This window comes from Lontra canadensis, unplaced genomic scaffold (assembly GCF_010015895.1).
Source record: "Lontra canadensis isolate GAN:19392208 unplaced genomic scaffold, GSC_riverotter_1.0 scaffold61, whole genome shotgun sequence".
Lineage (NCBI taxonomy): Eukaryota > Metazoa > Chordata > Mammalia > Carnivora > Mustelidae > Lontra > Lontra canadensis.
The window spans coordinates 5,461,022-5,479,777 of record NW_022631055.1 but is presented as its reverse complement, the minus strand read 5'-3'; the positions used below and the strand labels follow the sequence as shown (position 1 = coordinate 5,479,777).

At 36.7% G+C, this 18,756-nt stretch overlaps 1 protein-coding gene across 29 annotated transcripts in view; it reads right to left on the bottom strand.

Moving 5' to 3' along the window:
• Positions 1 to 18,756, bottom strand: part of NRXN1 (neurexin 1) — a 1,152,783-nt gene that overhangs the window by 638,914 nt on the left and 495,113 nt on the right. For all 29 annotated transcript variants that reach the window (XM_032877800.1, XM_032877795.1, XM_032877797.1 and 26 more), the window contains one exon: positions 7,598 to 8,036. In XM_032877800.1, coding sequence (XP_032733691.1) covers positions 7,598 to 8,036 — 439 coding nt within the window. The remainder of the gene's footprint in view (positions 1 to 7,597; positions 8,037 to 18,756) is intronic.

Genomic DNA, 18,756 nt, shown 5'->3' with positions numbered 1-18,756 from the left:
GTAAATACATGTATAGCTATATTAATGCAAAAGCAAATGTGATTACCTGTGAAGGAGGGAATGAACTGGTGAGGGAGGTGTGTAGCACAGAGAAACTCTTTTATGTACTTTTTGAAATGTTGGAACATTTTCACCAATAGCGCAAATTTATATGTTACATACATGCTGTGTTTTAAGCATATGCACATATACAAACACAGATACACACTCATAGCAATAGGTATGTGTACAAGTTTTTAAGATTATCATATGCAATGTTGGGTAGTTGTAAACATCAACCAAATGGTATATTTTATAATTAAAATATTAAAATTTAAATACTATTTTTTGGAATTTACACAGATACCTACTCAGCACTCCACAATGTGAGTCATGCTGCTGAGTGTGGTCACCTCAGGGTGCAACTGACACCCTTGTCCAAGGTCTGCCCATTAAACTGATAGGCCCAGGGGCACCTGGGTGGCTCAGTTGTTAAGCATCTGCCTTTGGCTCAGGTCATGATCCCAGGGTCATGACCTGGGAAGCAGGAAGCCCTCTTCTCCCTCTCCCACTCCCCCTGCTTATGTTCCCTCTCTCGCTGTGTCTTTCTGTCAAATATATATTAAAATCTTTAAAAAATAAATAAATAAACTGATAGGCCCAGAAAGTAGATTTGGTAGACTGAGAGCAGGTTCCATCTCTCAGGGTCTGACTGATTTACCAAGCTCATAAGTCTGCTGTATAAAATAAGAATGCCAAGTTATTAATTCTGTATGAGCTATTAACTGTCACAGGATATGGAATGATTCCTGTGTAGCTTTGCCAGGATGAGATGCCAGCTTACAGTCCAAATGTTTATTCACTTATGATGGGAAATTTAATTGGTAACAGGAACCTGAATACTCATATATCTATGACTGGTCAATTATACCCGTCTACTATAATTAGACTTGTATGAAGAATTACGTTTATTATATAGTAATGGTAAGTACATATGTTTTGTATAAATTATATATATATACATGTTAACAGAGCCTGGAAGAAAATGTGCAAAACTGAAAATATTTCTTGGGGGGAAAGAAAATAGGTGACGTTTTTCTTGTTAAAAATATTAAAAATAAATAAATAAATATAAACGTAAGTTTAATAAAATTTAATGTAACAAATTTATGCAAAATTGACTCCATCTAGTCATTGGGATAGTCAAATAATTAATAACTTAATGATAAAGTGCTTCAGTTTTCCCACTGATGTGTAAAGGTTTAGAGACATGCATGTAAAACAATATTATAAATTTACTTAAAACTATTTCAGTGTTTGCAATGAGCTAGTAGGTAGAGGCATGGGAGGAATGTTTATAGTCAAAGGGCAAGTTTAAATCAAGACCTAAACCGAGAAATCGTCTAATGGTTGTTCAAGTAGAAATGTTTAAGTGTGGTGATTCATGAATGGTATACACAGAAATCAGTGCTGGTAATAGATAGTTAGAAAGTGCTGTTCACATCAAACTGTGATTACTATAAACCTCTAATTATGTGCTCTGGGGAGAGCCTTGTGCCTTTCCCACTGTAATTTCTAGTTCTTAAACTGGAACTCTATGACTTCAATTCAATCTCAATGGTTTCTTAGCTGTTAAATGTAGGCTTACCCATGAATAACCACCGATACAATCTGCTGTACCCTGCTGTACACAAGCGGAATTTGACAATAATAATGAGTTTTCTCTTTTATTTCAATGTGTAATGATGGTTTGCAAAAAAAAAAAAAAAATACTGGCAGTTTGCTGTAAAAATACTTGAGAGGATACTTTTGACTGAGCCAAAGAGTTTAATGCAAATTTAAACAATATCCACGCACCAAGAAAACAGTCATTAACCTCATCCTAATTTTACTACAATTCGCACTTTAGCTAAATACCCAGACATGGTTATTTTGTGTTAAGTTTGGGAGCAAAGGACACGGAAAGGAGAACTCTGGAAAGGGAAGAGTGGCTGGTAAGGAGCCATCAGCTCTAAGTCCTGCAAAGTTTGCAGAGTAATGAACCTCCTCAATCATATTTATTAACTCAGCAACTTAGGGGTTTTGCTCTGTTAAGTAGCTAAGCTATCCACGGAAGATACTCACTTTTTGCAGCACTCAGATCATATACTCTAACCAGGAAATCATGCTTGCACTTTGTATGGTTCCTCCTTTGCCAGTCTAACCCAGATCTGAAAAGGCCATTCATGGCTCAGCCTACCAAGCCCCATGTCACTGGTCACAAACTGAGCAGGCAAAAGAAGAAGCTACACTGTACCAAGAGAGCAGCTGTGGCCAACAGTAGCAAAGTGGAAATACAATGTCTCTTTCCCAGGTCACAGAACAGAAGGGAGGTACAACACAATACAATTAATTGTGCTGACAATGAGGTTCTAGAAATTCATCTGAAGGTAGTATTTCTCACCAAACACGGGGCTCATATATCATATGAGTATAGTGAACATATATCATATATAGTTCACTATATCATATATAGTGAACAAAGTACTGAAGGGCAAAGTGACAGAAAGATAGGCAGTGCAGGTGACAAACTTCCTCGTCATTAGCATGCTTACTGTGACTGCATATCTCAGTCCTCAGAAAGAAGTGAACACCTTCCCTTAAATTTCCTTCTACCTACATGTTTGCTACATGATATAGCGATCTCACGAACAAGCAAAGATAGCAGTTCTGTTCTCCTAAGAGCTTGTCATTTTTGTCAGGCTTACCATAGTTCCATAGTTTCTCTAACAATTATGTAACTTCCTCACTGTGATTTTTTTTTTTTTTTGGACACCTGGGCCTGGAGGATGGCTTTGTATTCACAAAAAAGGGCAGCACCTGTAATCTTATATTGTGTATTATATTGTGTAAACGGTTTTCAGGAAGTAAGGTAAATTCCTAAAAAAGTTGCATTAAAACTAAAAGAGTGCTATTACTCTTCAAATGTAAAGATGATACCACTGCTAGTTTTAGAATATTAGGGGTGGGTTGGCATTAAGCCATTCATCTATTTTTATTCTTTATTTTTCCTTGTACCAAATATTTATTAAACAACTTCTATTGCACAAGAAAGTATCAGGACCTGTAGGTAAAAACATAAATAAGATATCCCCTTCCATACATAAGTTTCTTTTGTAGATTGCTTAGAGAATATTAAAAATTTAGTCTGTCCACCAAATATGGTTTTAACCCTACAGAGGGAGGTAACCATTAGTTATTGGCATCAAATTAATGGCCCTGGCTTTATTCCTACTAAATTTAGTATGGTCAATAGCAGGAAGAATAATTCGCAGCCCTACGCTCCCTTTACTTTAATAACAGAGAAAATAGCTCATCAAATATTTTTAAATATTCAGCTGAAGAGTATCCCAGGCAACCTTCATCATCCATGAGTCAGAAAGCAGCCCACACTGACCTCTTGTCTTAGAGGTATCATTTTCCCATGTTATAATAAGACTAATTTTCATATAGCCTCTGAATATAACTGGTGTGAAAAATGGATAAAATGAATTATTTCTTCAAATTCTATGTTTCTGGGGCGCCTGGGTGGCTCAGTGGGTTAAGCCTCTACCTTCAGCTCAGGTTATGATCTCCGGGTCCTGGGATCGAGCCCCGCATCGAGCCCCACATTGGGCTCCCTGCTCTGTGGGAAGCCTGCTTCCCCCTTTCTCTCTGCCTGCCTCTCTGCCTACTTGTGATCTCTCTGTCAAATAAATAAAATCTTAAAAAATAATTCTATGTTTCTTAGTTTTTTTTTTTTTTTAATTTGACATACAGATCACAAGTAGGCAGAGAGGCAGGCAGAGAGAGAGAGAGGAGGAGGAGGCAGGCTCTCTGCTGAGCAGAGAGCCGGATGTGAGGCTCCATCCCAGGACCCTGGGATCATGACCTGAGCCGAAGGCAGAGGCTTTAACCACTGAGCCACACAGGTGCCCCCTGTTTCTTAGTTTTAACCGAGCTATAAATCTAAGTATTTCACCGACCTAACTCAGAAATATCCTTTAAGTAAAAAAGAAGCTAGTAGAGCTATTCATTCAATTTTTAAAAGGCTGCTTTATACCAAACCAATGTAGTGTGCAAATATAGAACTTAATTAAAATACTATATATAAAATATTAACAGCTGTAGTTATTAACATTACATTAAATTCCCTTGAGCTAGGCCAACATAAAATGAGCTCTCTTTTCTTTCAATTTAGCAAAGGGCAGAACTTGGTGTAGTGAATAAGCTTTGGTTTTTACACTGTTTGTCTCAATTCGCTAATCTGAAATTGTAATTGCATAAAAGTACCTTACTAGCTTCATATCACTGAGCATACTAACTTAATCTTTCCTTTGGATTCCGACAAAAATCTCATGTCTTATTTTCTTAAGGTAAATTATACTGTCTGAAGGCATCCCTCTCATTTTACCATCCAGCATTGAGCTTTAACACAAATATTCTCTGCTTTTGACCTTTTCCAATGAGGGTACAAAAAGGGTAATATTGGCAATTTTGGAGAATTAAAGAACTTAAAGAGAAAAAAAAGTGGATTTTATTCGGCCTGAGGATTAAGGCATTTATCCAATTCTTATTGTAATAGGTCATCCAAGGAACCTTGGAATCTAATTAGACCACATCAACACATAAGACTAGAATAAATTACCACTATCAAATGAGTAATGGCTGGTTTTGTTTTCCATTAGACATTGTTTGTATTTATTAAAGTTTTGACATTAACCATGTATTTCTTCATATGGTTAAAAAATACCTCATTTCTAGGTGAATGAAATACAACTAATCTGAAGAATGGTAACTTTGCTCCTCTGAACTTCCAAAAGATGTCCACTTAATGGGGCATATGGGTCGCTCAGCTGGTTAAGTGTCTGCCTGTAGCTCAGGTCATGATCTCAGGGTCCTGGGATCGAGTCCTGCATCAAGCCCCACTTCGAGACCTGAATCGGACTCCCTGCTCAGTGGGGAGTCTGCTTCTCCCTCTCCCTCTGTTTTCTGCCCCCACTCCTGCTCCCTCTCTATCAAATAAATAAATAAAATATTTTTTAAAAGTCCACTTAATCTAATCAGTTATGTTTTAAATTATTATGAAGACTGGGTGGTTCAGTTAAGCAGCCAACACTTGACTCAACTCGGGTCATGACCTAAGGGTCGTGAGATCAATTTGTACATTGGTTTGAGTGTGGAGTCTGCTTGAGATTCTCTCCCTTGCCCTTTCCCTGGCTTGTGCTTGTTATTTCTATGTCTCTCAATAAATAAATAAACAAATAAAAATAAATTTTTAGGAAACCTAACATCTACGTATACATACGTGAGAGTAATTTAAAAATTTAATTCTAGGGGCATTTTAAACCAAACTATATCATCCAGAAGTTAATATTCAAAGCATAAGTCCATGCTCCATTCTTCTTCTTTTTTTTTTAAGATTTTATTTATCTATTTGACAGATAGCGATCATAAGTAGGCAGAGAGGCAGGCAGAGAGAGATGGGGGGGAAGCAGGCTCCCTGCTGAGCAGAGAGCCTGGATGCGGGGCTTAATTCTAGGACCCTGGGATCATGACCTGAGCCAGGCAGAGGCTTTAACCCACTGAGCCACCCAGGCACCCCTCCATTCCTCTTTTTTAGACTTCTGTTTGGAAGTGCCTAAGTAGCCAATTAACTGCTAACTCTGGTACAAACAGGCTGGAGGAAGTGAAAGGGAAGTACTCTATTGCTATATTTTTGTTTTCCCCTCAATGTACACTTCTAAGCTTAAATCAGAAAAAAAAGAGGAATCTAATTTCTAATGGATAATGAATAATGCAGCAGGCAAAAAAAATGTTGTCTACTCTCAGTCATCTAAGATAACAGAACTGATAAAAGTATAGATAGCACAGAATGGCAACTAATCTTCCCTGTGGAAGATTTCAGGGAAATGAAAGAACGGAGGGAGGGAGACCACAGTTTCCAGGAAGAGATGAATCTGAAATCGTCTCTGAGAGTCTGAGCACCAGAGCAATGGGTTCTGACCTTCCTTCAATTTTCTGCCCTCACCTCTGGCTCCCTCTAAATTCCCATTTGTTCCATTTTTCTATTTTGTTGGGCAAAAAGAAAAAAAAAATGTAGGATGTCAATCACAATCTTTTTGTTTGATAAGCAGGAAAACAAGGCATGACTAAAAGTTAAACAGGACACAGTTCTGCTGAGGGATGCTGGGAGGACACAAGTGACAAGGGGGTCTATGAAAGGAGCACTCACTTTAGGACTACAGCACGACTTCCCTAAAATAGGATGGTGATCACAGATGACTGGATCTGAAAGAGGCACTAAGTGTTCTCTGGTCTGCATTGATCATCAGCTGGAAAGCTTTGCAAAAATATAGAATCCTAGATCCCATTACTGTTGATACCCCTTAATCAGGTCTGGAGCCAGTCAATACTGGGTTCTTTCCAATATGTTTTATGAAGGAAGAAATTCAGACCCACAAAAGATGCCTTGGCCAACACTGATATTTAGTGGAAAATCCAGAGTGCATGGTATGGTATGTAAGTAAATAAGAAAGTTTGGGGAGGGAAGGAAGGAGAGTATTTAGGTCTAAATTCAGCTTCTATTATAAGAAGCTAATTTTTATCTGTAAGTGAGAGGAACAATTAGAGTGTGGGAGCACAACATGAAGAAAGTAAAAAAGACATAGTATATAGTTATATACCTAAAATAAGTTGCTTCTCTCTTCCACTCTCTTTCTCCCTCTTTGTCTTCTTCTCTCTCTCATGTCCTTCGTTTCTACAAATGCTATTTCCTCTGCCTGGGTAATCTTTGCCCCTACAAACCTAATGCTAGTCAATTCCTTAAGCCTCCTAATCCATTCTCAAATTTCAAAGTAAGTAAATGTTATTTCTTCAGGCCTTGCCTACAATGCCCCCTCCTTTCCCCAATCACATGCATGTACACACATACACAACACAGGCGTACACACACACACACACACACACAACCCTAGGATAAAAAGCATAGCAAAAGGAAGAGGAAAGAATTCCTATTGATTCAGTTCTAAACATCTTTCATTAGAAATGGAAGCTATTTGGAAGTCAAAAAGAGTTGTGCCCATGTTTGTGAAATCCTATGGCATTGACTAAAGTGTTTTTGATAGCACAGATCCAACTTGTATAAAAATTAAACTAAGGATTAAAAATGAAACTAAGGATTTTCTATGTGGATTGTTGAATTTTCTTTTTTTCATATTTTGTATTTGCCACTCCAGGCACCTCCAAACATTCAATGATAGAAGCAATAATTGAGAATACAAGAACCCTGAATTTTGTCACTTGCAAATTCAAGATAAAAAGTCTTGCAAGATTGGGCACTTGATTATCTAATAAATGTTCATTTAAGAAGTGATTCCAGAAGCCATTTGAGCATTTGGAGTTTTTATGCCCAACTATAATGATTAATTAGCTCCTTCTGATTTGTATATGATGTGAAACAGAAATAATAACAAAGAATTTCTTTTATCCTAAAGACAGAAATGCAGTAAATCTTCAGTATTTCTTGGTTTTATTTCCCTTGGTGAGGGATGAAAGAGTGTTCCAGCAAGTAAAGAGTATAGAAAAAATGATAAATTACCTGACCGTCCATCTCTTTGGAAGTCCACATGATACCATTCTCCATCATTCACCTTCTTCTGTAGGGCTTTGATTTTTATTGTACCTGACCCCATGTCCAGGAGGAGGTAGAGATGGCCATCTAGCATCTCAATAGCAAAGAAATCAACCTTTATCATCTGAGGGTGCTTGGCGTCTTTTTGGTGTCTTGGTTTGCCATGGCTAAATAAAATGAGGCCATTTGGCTCTGTTGTGCGGAAATCAAATGATATGGAACCCGTTTTCTTTGCATTCCATTTAGGCAAAGAGATGAAAGACTCTGGGGTTTCAAAGGTGATTGGGTCCAAAGTTGCAACATTCTCACATTTAAATGCCACCACTCCGTGGATCTTCATCTTAGGGTCTCCTTGCTTGGCAAGTCGAGATAATTCCAGTCTTACATCATTATTTTTATATACAACCTGTGGGCAGAGGATAGCAGTGAGAAATCAGGCCCATATTTTAATATTTAGAACTTGTCTTCAGTTCATGTGACTTGCAACACATGTTTGCAACACAAGTAACATAATGTTTAGTGCATTTTGATATATAAGATAGCTTTTGCAGCCAAATAAAATTCAAGTATCAGCTCATTAAACGGTAACCATTCCAACCTAATTTCACTCAAATAATGTCTGTACATTATTTGTACACTGTTTGTAGATGTCCCAAATAATTTGAATGTATCTGATTACAGTTTTCGTTATTTCAAACATGTATAAACTCAAACTTATATATTTGCTTTTGTTGTTGGTTATTATACTTTGTTTGTTAAATGTAAAGGTATTTTCATTTTCCCACTACTAAAGTATTTGAAATTAGATATTTTGTATAACAGTTCTGTAAAATATAGGATCTGGACTATGGTCTATATAGCCACAATGGGTATAAACTTTGTAAGATAATCACAAGTTGAGATAGAAAACATCCAGAATTTTCTCAGAAAAATCATAAAATACAACTAAAATGCAGAAGCTCTCTTTTCCCCCTGGCCTACATTAACAACTGTTTGAGTAATGATGGGTAACTTTGGAACAATGTTGGCTCTAAATCCATTCAACCTGTATTACTTATGTTCCATTTTCCTTTAAAGTATACAAACGAGGAACAAAGTTTGTCCCGTACTCTCATTTCCCAAGGCACTTCATCCAAAGTGGCTAGGTGGTTCTGACTGCTTGTTCATAATCCTATGGCTTTTTGGACTCCAAATGGCACACTGGACAAATCCACTGGCAGGGCTCCCAATATTGTGTATCTGCTATCACATCACCTTAAAAATCTTGAAGCCATTCTGACATAAAGATAAAGAGAGATCCATACCCTGCCTCTATAAAATCCCTACCATGCATAGTTACATTTCCAAAATACACATTTCATACTGACTTAAGAATAAATTAGCTATCTATGTCCAGAGAACTATCTAAAATATTTTAAGAAGTCATTCAAAAGTTCATAGCAGCCAACCCTGACAGATTCGAAATTCATTTATATTTATACAATAGGGGAAAAAAAAGACAGCCTGTGTCTGATTAGTGTTATAAAGTACTATAAAGTTAACTGGTCAATACAGCAAACCTATGGCAAAACCTAACTAAGTCGACAGTGTGGCTAATAAATTTCATGATATGACTTGTTAATGAATACTGTTATTTTTCAGTGATTAAGAGTGTAGGCTCTAGTATCAGACTTTCTGAGTTCAAATTCCAGTGCTAGCATTGCCTAAATGCATGATCTCTCCAAGCCTTATTTTTTTTTTTTCCCCTTTTAGGGAGATAACACCTTACAGGATGGTTGTAATTATTAAAGAAAATTAATGTAAGCGAGAGAATCTACATAAAGGCAATCAATCCAATGCCAGGCACATCGTGAGATTTTCAATAAATACCAACTATATCAAACTACATGATAATAAATATCATTTCTTCATCATCTGGTAGAGACAGAAATAATGTAAACTAATTCATTTTAAGGAGATGCTTAGAAATTAAGCACACACATATAATTGGTATTTTATAGCTGATTTGTGCCAAGCAAAGAAGTCACATCTTTTCACTATAGTCCTGGTGTTTCAGTTTACCTTTATCTCAAAGGGAGGATTATTATAAAGAATACCATATCCATTATTCTTTGAGCAAATATGTATAATGGTTTAATAAGCAAATACTGACAACAAAAGAAAAGAAAGTGAACTTAGGCAATAACAAAAGGGAATTAGATTAATTCTTAAATATAGTTTCTTGAAGAGTGAAAGAGCTACTAAGTCTTGGGAAAATTGACTTAGGATTGTCTTTCTTTGGGGATCTTTAAAAGTGGAGAAAATGGTTTCCGTGGATGAGTTTCCAAGTTTTATAACCTCTCACCATGACTTTCAAGCTAACCAAACCTCTGTCTTTTTTCACTTTCCCTGGTTATTTATACTTCCTTATTTGGAGATTCCCTTGACAAAAATATTGATCAGGAATGAGGATAGTATTCTCTGACCCAATTGATGCAGATGATAATGTTGGCCTATGCTAACACATTGCCCATGAAATAGAAGCATTGCAATAGTCAGGTGTTTCTGACATGAGTAAGTATGTAGAAGGTTGGGTATATTGCCTCATGAGTCCAATACCAGCTACAAAAAAGTTGAGGGATATGGGGTTAGGGTAACTCTAGGTAAAGATTTCAGCGAGTGATTTATAATCTCATGAGTAAGTTGGAGTCCTGGCGAAAAGGAGGTTCAAGAAAATGGAAAACAAAAGTAGGGATTCCTTTGATCAGATAACTTAGGTTTAGCCAGGCACACACACACTGCCTCCATGCCTGTCCCCACCCCCGGAATTAAAAAAAAAAAAAAAAAAGTCTCCACCAGACTTTATGCTTTGTACAGACAGGGTTCTTGCTCACTATAGTCAACCATCAAGATCAGTGTCTGGCACAAAGCAGACACTCAGTAAATATTTGCTGAGAATTGAATAAAATTCTTTATTCCCTTTTTTTAACCTAGTCTCAGATTATAGACATTAAGAATATTTACAAATGTAGTTATGTAAAGCAGAATGTCGTATCACGACTAATCTCACAAACCGGCTACTATTTTTAGTTTATTTCTTCAAAAAAATGTGGGAACTGCTGTGCGTATTCAGTTATAAACGGCAAGATGGTTGGTGTATTGGAAAACTTTACCCGCAAACTCATATTGGGGGGTTTAAATTACTTTTAGAATGAAAAACACCTGAGTTAAAATTCTCCAGAGGTAGAATCATTTTCCTAGAAGAACTATCCTGCGGAGAAGTGTGATGTACTTTTTTTCCTTCTCATTTTGTATTCTTTGAAAGGCAACTCCGGAAGACAGAAAAGCAATTTTGGATAGGCAGGCTGATAGCTCTTACAACTACACTACTACTTCATCTGACCCAGATTTCATAATCACCCTACTTTTTCAAAGTTAGACGTACTCTTCCAATGACCTGAATATAGTTCAATTATAATAATAAATAGACAGCAAGCACTCCAAATCTTTTAAAAATTCACATGTAAGCTATTTTTTTGCTTCTTTCTGAGATAATATGATTCTGATTCATTTATGATTATTCATGTATCTTTTTTAAAAGATTTTATTTATTTATTTTACAGAGTGAGAGAGATCACAAGTAGGCAGAGAGAGAGGGGAAGCAGGCTCCCTGCTGAGCTGAGAGCCAGATGTGGGACTTGATCCCAGGACCCTTGGATCATGACCTGAGCCGAAGGCAAAGGCTTAACCCACTGAGCCACTCAGGTGCCCTCATGTATCATTTTTATTTATGTTAAAAGTTGTAATTTATTCAATAGTTTCAACTTTCAAAAATATCTATATACTTTACAATTAGTGATAGTATCATTGCATACTCATTTGGGTCTGTTCATAAAATTAAGATTTTGAGGGGATATTGATTTTTTTTTTTTTTAAAGAGTAATTCACAATGTTGAATTTCACTTCTCTGCTTCATGGGCTTAAATCATAAATTCCAAAGGGATAAAAACATGAAAGAGACTAGGTGTTTTCGTTTTTTGTCATCTATAATTCTTTTTAAATATCCCTGACACTGAAATGTGCAAGAATAGGAGCAACATGTCTGTATTTTTATATTACTAGGCTTGAAATTTGAGGTAGATAGTCACTGAGTATTTTATTGGATCTTCATATTAATCCTAAAAGGCAAGGGAAATAAACAGGTGGAAAAAAAAATAAGTTTGAGAGTATAGACATAGCTTAATCACAAAGCTCTTATCTAAGTCAACTCGCTTAAACTCTCTACTTCTCAGTTGCTTAATTTCTAAAAAAAAACCCCATATATATATATTATTTTTTTCCATATATATATATATGGAAAACCAGGTCCTATCTATCACTCCTTGAGCTTTCTCCCCCTTATTCTATGTTTTGGGACAAAGGTAAAAATAGGTCCTTTGAACATCTTTTATAAAAAGATGTCCTTCTCTATCGTCTGGCTTTTTCCAGTTGTGGTTTTGATGTCAGGATATTGCTCTCTATGCTGAGATATAGTGAAACACTAATCTGTTCGGTAAAGAGAATGTTCACTACATCTTTAGGTACACAGACATACATCACGGATTCTATCTATCTAAGGTTTGTACAGATGGTACTGAAGAACTGGTGGCTGAGAGATAAAGCCCCTTCCACAGGAAGTGGGAGTGTGTGAAACACACGCATCAGTAGAAAGCATTTGCTACTCAAATAATGACTTTTTGTTGTTATAAATAAATGTTTCAGCTTAGAAATCTTCATGAGGCTCTTGAGTTCATTAACATTCATTGATCAAGGCTTTTCATATCTTAACTGGGAGAGTACACATGTGAAGTCAAATAGTGATGCAGGGATCCAGGCTTAGTCGTGACCTCCCTGTGATCATGAATGGCTTATTCTAATCTGAGTCTTGGTTCTCTTCCATTCTTGGGAATAATAATAAGTAAGGGCTAAGAATCTGGCTCTAGAGATTTCAAAGAGAACTGCAGCTCACCCACTCGCAGTCCTGTGACCTCGTGCAAGTCCTTCAACCTCACAGAGGCTCATTTTATCTGTACAATGGAGTAATCCTATCTACCACATTAGGGGTATTGTCAATAATAAATTATATTTCAGTGGAAGTGCTAACAACAGGGCCTGGCACAGAGGAAGGGCCCAGGTGAATATCAGCTGTTCTCCTTAGGGTTATCATAAGTAACAATATTATTATTCTGGGAGCGAATTAATGGACTTGTAACAAAGGTAACAGTTAACATGGTACAAAGTAGATGGCTGCTCAGTGTTTTACAGTAATTAACAGGGCTGCAACCAGCAGGATCAGAGAGATCAAAGCTGATAGGGGCTTCTTTTTGTATCCTGGCATGTATTTTGCAGTTTGCAGCCTTTCTCTACAGCTGAGGGCTCCTAACCAGAACACATACATAGGAAGCTAGCCAGCCTGGGGCTTTTACTTTCATTCATGAGAGAACTTCCGTGGCATCAGACATCAACCAAACCACCAGTACCAGTGCAACAAGAATCAGCTAAGATTTCTTGAGTGTTTATTTTCTGTCAGACCCCATTAAAAGAAATTTATATGTTTTATGTGTTTGCTCCTCGTAAGCATCCTAGCAGATAAAAAACATTATCCTCCTTTATCAGCAAATATGTTGAGGCACAGAGCTCGCTGAATGCTTTCTATTCTGAACATGTCGAATACTGTGAATGGTTAATGATGATAACTTCAAACTTCATTTGTCTCAGGAAATTTCACTTACAGTTTTCGTTTAGAGTATCATTTATACTTTCTGATAGCAGTGGCTAAGCAAAATATTCACAAACAGCTATTTGTCACTGTGCAAAAGGATGATCTTGCTCTGGGTTACATATCTTTCCTTCTAATTGTCCTACTAAAATACCTCTAAATGAATCAAATATCGTAACAGAGCAGAAGAGTGTTTTCCTGTACTTTATTGACTAAAATGCCTCGTCAGGGGCTCCTGGGTGGCTCAGTCAGTTATGTGTCTGCCTTCCGCTCAGGTCATGATTCCAGGGTCGTAGGATGGAGCCCCACATCAGGCTCCCTGCTCAGTGGGGAGACTTCTTCTTCCTCTCCTTCTGCCACTCTCCCTGCTTGTACTCTCTCCTTCTTTAATAAATAAATAAAATAAAAATCTTTAAAAGAAAGTCTTTTCAAATCCAATTTAAGTAATGGGGCTATTTCTGTTTCCAGAACTGTAGTGTAGTTTTTCAACAGGCATGTCTTCTGAAAATATATAACATTAGGATATATATAAAATAAAATATTAGAATTAAAATGTTAGGATAAACCAGTATAATTTCTCATGAATATTTGTTATTGGTGCATTTATCTGTAATGTGTAAACTATATACATTATACATTACCTAATATAAATGTGTTTATATAAAATAGGTCAAACCTGCTAAAATCAATGTCCAGAAAAAATTTACATATATATTAGAATATATAATACATCTCTAGATGGAGAAGCAGATAACATATATGTATATATACCATATATACACCAAAATACAAATATACATACACTAATAACATTTAATAATTTCAGAAATTAGATGCTCTTGGTTAAAACACACAGATGGTCTTACTCATTTGGAATAAAAAATGTCTTGGCCTAAAAACAAATATCAGCACTTATAAGCTTGGCTCACTCCAAAGGAAGGGCTACAACCAAAAAAATAAAAAAGAAAAAGAAAAAGATAAAAGGATTCTTTTATTATTAGAAAAGGTAGAAAATTAAACAGATTTTCTCCAGTGTTCCTGCCACCATGAAAAGACAATTTAAGAGTAGAGTAGAGGCCAAGTGGTCACTTAAAAAAAAAAAAAATCATTGCACTCATTATTGCCCTATCTTCCACCCAAGGTCAAGTTGTCAATGCTATTCACTCTCTTATACTGAGAGCTTAGCACAGAATGTGCTTATAATAAAAAGGTGAAAAAAAAGTTCGTTGAACTTAACTGAGGGACTGACAGGATTTTGGCTCTCCTGAGAACGTCACACCACAGAAGTTTTCATTTATGCTTTGAATATGCATATTTGAATATGCCTACTTGAGGCAAACGTGTGTCCAGCTGCAGGGATTCATGAGCTGGGTGTGAGTCAGAGAAGGGGAGGCTGATAGGAAATGCACAAGCCCTGTTCAAAGTAGCCCAGTGCCACTGTAAAAGCAATACCTAGCATTCAGAAAATCTGGTTTGAAAGAGAGTTACATAAGGAATTTTGAAAGGTAAGAGGTTGCTTTTTTGGGGGGTGGGCTGGGAAACAGAGTTTGTGTTTCTTTTTTTTCCCCATAATGTGATACTATTCAGAGATGATGTGCAGATAAAATTTTCAACTAAATTGCAACCTTCCCCACTAATTAATAAATAAATAAACTAATTAGGAAATGTAAAAACAGACTACAAAAACATTGTTTCTCAGTAAAGGCATATGACTTATTAATTTCAAACCCCAAAATTAGGTTGAAATTTGGAAAGGATCTAAAATGACAATGTTTTTAAAGCAATGTAGAGAAAGAAATCTTTTTACTTCCTTCCAATTAAACATGATCGACTACATCTTATCCATGAAAAGAGGAAAAACAAAAGAAAACACCCTCTCGCTTTGCCCTTCCTTCATTCCGTCATCAGTGAAGGGCCTAAAGTTATCTAGACAACCTTGGCGCCATCTGTACAAGTCAGCCGTGGGAGCAAATAGGCTGTGTTGTCCTGGGGCTAACAGCTCAATTTAATGAAGCTTTCAGTGGCATCCGGGTGTGTGAAGATTTGAGTTCCACCCCATAAGAATGTCTATTTCTCTCAAATTGAAGATTCAGTAATTCAGTAATGCCCTTTTGTGGGGGGGGGGATTGGAAAAATGAACCTATTTCAGTAACATGAGATTGAGATGTCCATTTTTGAAAAGTAAAAAGCTGAAAACTAGATCAATTCTTCTGTTTTCAGATGAGGAAACGGAGGCTCAGATAAGCGAAGGGGCAGTCTCAGCTGGTATCAAGCTCTGCTCATGAGCAAGTATTGAGGAATTCAGTGTTGTGTTCTTTTTTGACTCTGTCCAAAAACAAACAAATGGAATGATGAACCAATGAGCCATCTCTAGCACAGGCGCAGCACAGGAGAGGCCCTAGAGCAATTACAAATGAAGAACAGCCATCTTTTCAGCAACATGGCAGAAAAGGAACCGTAACTGATATAAAGGCAATTCTATCTTTAAAATTGTGATAGCTTCACAATAAGCTGACATTCAAATATAAAAATAAAATTCCTAAGAGGGAAAATCTCGCAGTTATTTCCCCCACTAATGGCACTGACAAAGACACTGGCAAAGTTAACTAGAAACAATAAACTTGCAATGTTTACTGCTATTTTGCACCTAAGTGATGAAGATATTTTCAGCTTCAGTCTTTCATGATCTTGCACAATGTGACACACCATAAATTAGGGTTTAAACTTCTATTCCAAGCTGGCAGATGCTGCTAATAAGGACAATGCATGTCTGCTTTATCCCAAAACTTTTAAAACCCTCTACCAGTCCCAATGAGGGACAAGAGGTCACTTAATTATTATTTTTTTTCTTTTGAAGATTTTATTTATTTATTTAACAGACAGAGATCACAAGTTGGCAGAGAGGCAGGCAGAGAGAGAGGAGGAAGCAGGCTCCCCCCTGAGCAGAGAGCCCGATGTGGGGCTCCATCCCAGGACCCTGAGATCATGACCTGAGCTGAAGGCAGAGGATTTAACCCACTGAGCCACCCAGGCGCCCCCCCCCCTTTTTTTTTTTTTAAGGAAACCTACACTACCATGAAATAAGAATGGTTATCTTTGAACTGATCATAACAAAATAGTGGCATCAAATGTTATGTCTGATTTAACCAATTCATGTTCTTTTGTACTCCCAGACTCATGAGCTCAGTAAAGCTTCCCCATCATCTAATTTTACAATTTTCTAAAGCCCTTCACTACTAGTATATACGATACCATCTAGCATGTGGATGTCCACAGTATGCATGGATGTATGAATATATACAAAATACCATACACTACATAGTCGATCTTTCCTCATTGATTTACCATGACTTGCTGTATGTCAATTGGATATGCCAAAGTATTACCATTTCATTCTACTATCACTTTTTGATTGTGCTCATCACTCTTTAGCTTAGGAAGTCCTCCCCCAAGAGAGATTTGACAAACATATCGTTATGTACAATATTTATTACTTAACTTTATAGATGTTTCTGTGTGTGTATGTAACTTTATAATCTTTTTGAAAATATTTTATTTTTCTTTGAGGATGGAAATCCAAATTGAGTCTTCTGCCCAGATAGTTACTTATTTGAGCCAGCACATTTTTTTGAATAATTTCTTTTTTCTACTGATTTGTAAAGCCTACCACATTTTTAAATTCTTCCATATATTGTATAAGTTTCTGTTACTGAGTATTCTATTGTTTTCTCCCTTTCTTTCATCCAGTTCCACTTCATTTAATTATCATATCTCTATAATGTGTTCCAAGATATGTTAAGTCTCTCCTACTAATCTATTTACATTAATTATTCTAATAATGTTTATACTTTGCATCATATGATTTTGTTTTCTGCATAAATAAGATAAATATATATAATGGAATTATTCTAGTTGCTCTGATTTAACTTTCCAAAATGTAGACAACTAAAGTTGGTGGCAAATTATTCATTCAAACTCACTTAAAGAGATTTTTTTTTTTTTTTTTTTTTTTTTTAAGAGAGAGAGGGAGTCTGTGCATATGTGCAAGCCAGGGAGAGGGGGAACGGGCAGAGGGAGAGATGAGAACCTCCACAGCCATCAGAGAGCTCAACATGGGGCTTGATCTTAGACCCTGAGACCATGACCTGAGCTGAAATCAAGAGTCAGACGCTTAACAGACTGAGCCACCCAGGCACCCTAAAGAGACTTTTGAATAGCAAAAGGAAATTATACCTTGCTTAGAATTACATTCCTGTTATTATAATTATTTGTAAAACTATCATCCATAAGTGATTATAATGATTTTGACCTTAACACATCTGGCCTCATGCCAGAAAATTGTATTATATTTTACTTGGAGAATAGCGACACAACTACAGAGAAAAATAAATTTAGGGGAAAAATGAATTTATAAGCACACCAATTCTGTTTCAATAATCACAAGGCCAGTAGAGTTCCTTGCAGTAAAATGCCAGGAGTGGGAGGCCAGTCCGTTGGAGAGATCCGGAGGACAGGCTGAATGACTCTCAGGGCAGGGGAGAGTCTAGCACACTCCCCTTTACTCTGGCTGTCCTCAAGAGGCTAGGCTGCTTGCCTGAGGACACACAGCTCGTGTCTGGCTACTCAGAGGTGGACAACACAGAATCTAAATGTCTTTTTTCCAGACCTGGGAATAGACTGTATAATTTTTTGTTTGCTTTCTTTGCATGGGATGATAATTAAGTTTCCTTCAGTAGTAAAAGCCTGACAACTCTATTAAGTCCTGTTGACTTGAGATTTCAAGATCAGATTATCAAATTTGTGATTACTCACACTGTATCAATCCCCTCTCTTGCCTTGGCTGCCAGCCGTTTCTTCCTGACCACCCCCCTACCTGAGCACCCACAAAGGAAACAGGGAAGCTGATCTTTAAGACTAATGGGGCTAATGCTGCTGTTTTTTCCATCCACAATGAAGTTATTTTACAAACTACAAGTTGTATGTAAATGTGGCCCATAATTTTAATATTATCTGAAGGCAATGCATTGTATGATACATAAGTATAGATACAGATATGAATATAATTCAAACAGCCTGAGGTTTGAGTTCCTGCTCTGCTACTTAACTACAGTGTCTTGGGAAAATTCCTGAGTTTCTCTGAAGTAGTTTCCCCTTTTTCAAATCAAGTTAACACTTATTTTGTAGTATTATTTAAGCACATACCGTGCTAAGTGCTTGCTCTTGGGCACTGAGTTAAGAGTAGCCATTACTCTTACTATTATGATCTTAAATGTATAAGAGAGGAATTCTGGTCATTTAAATAAAAAAGTGGCTTCTCTAAAAAGTAAAGAAGCATGCTTTGCAGTAATTACTCACCCTCCAATCTCCATGTTTACATGATTACTTCCTA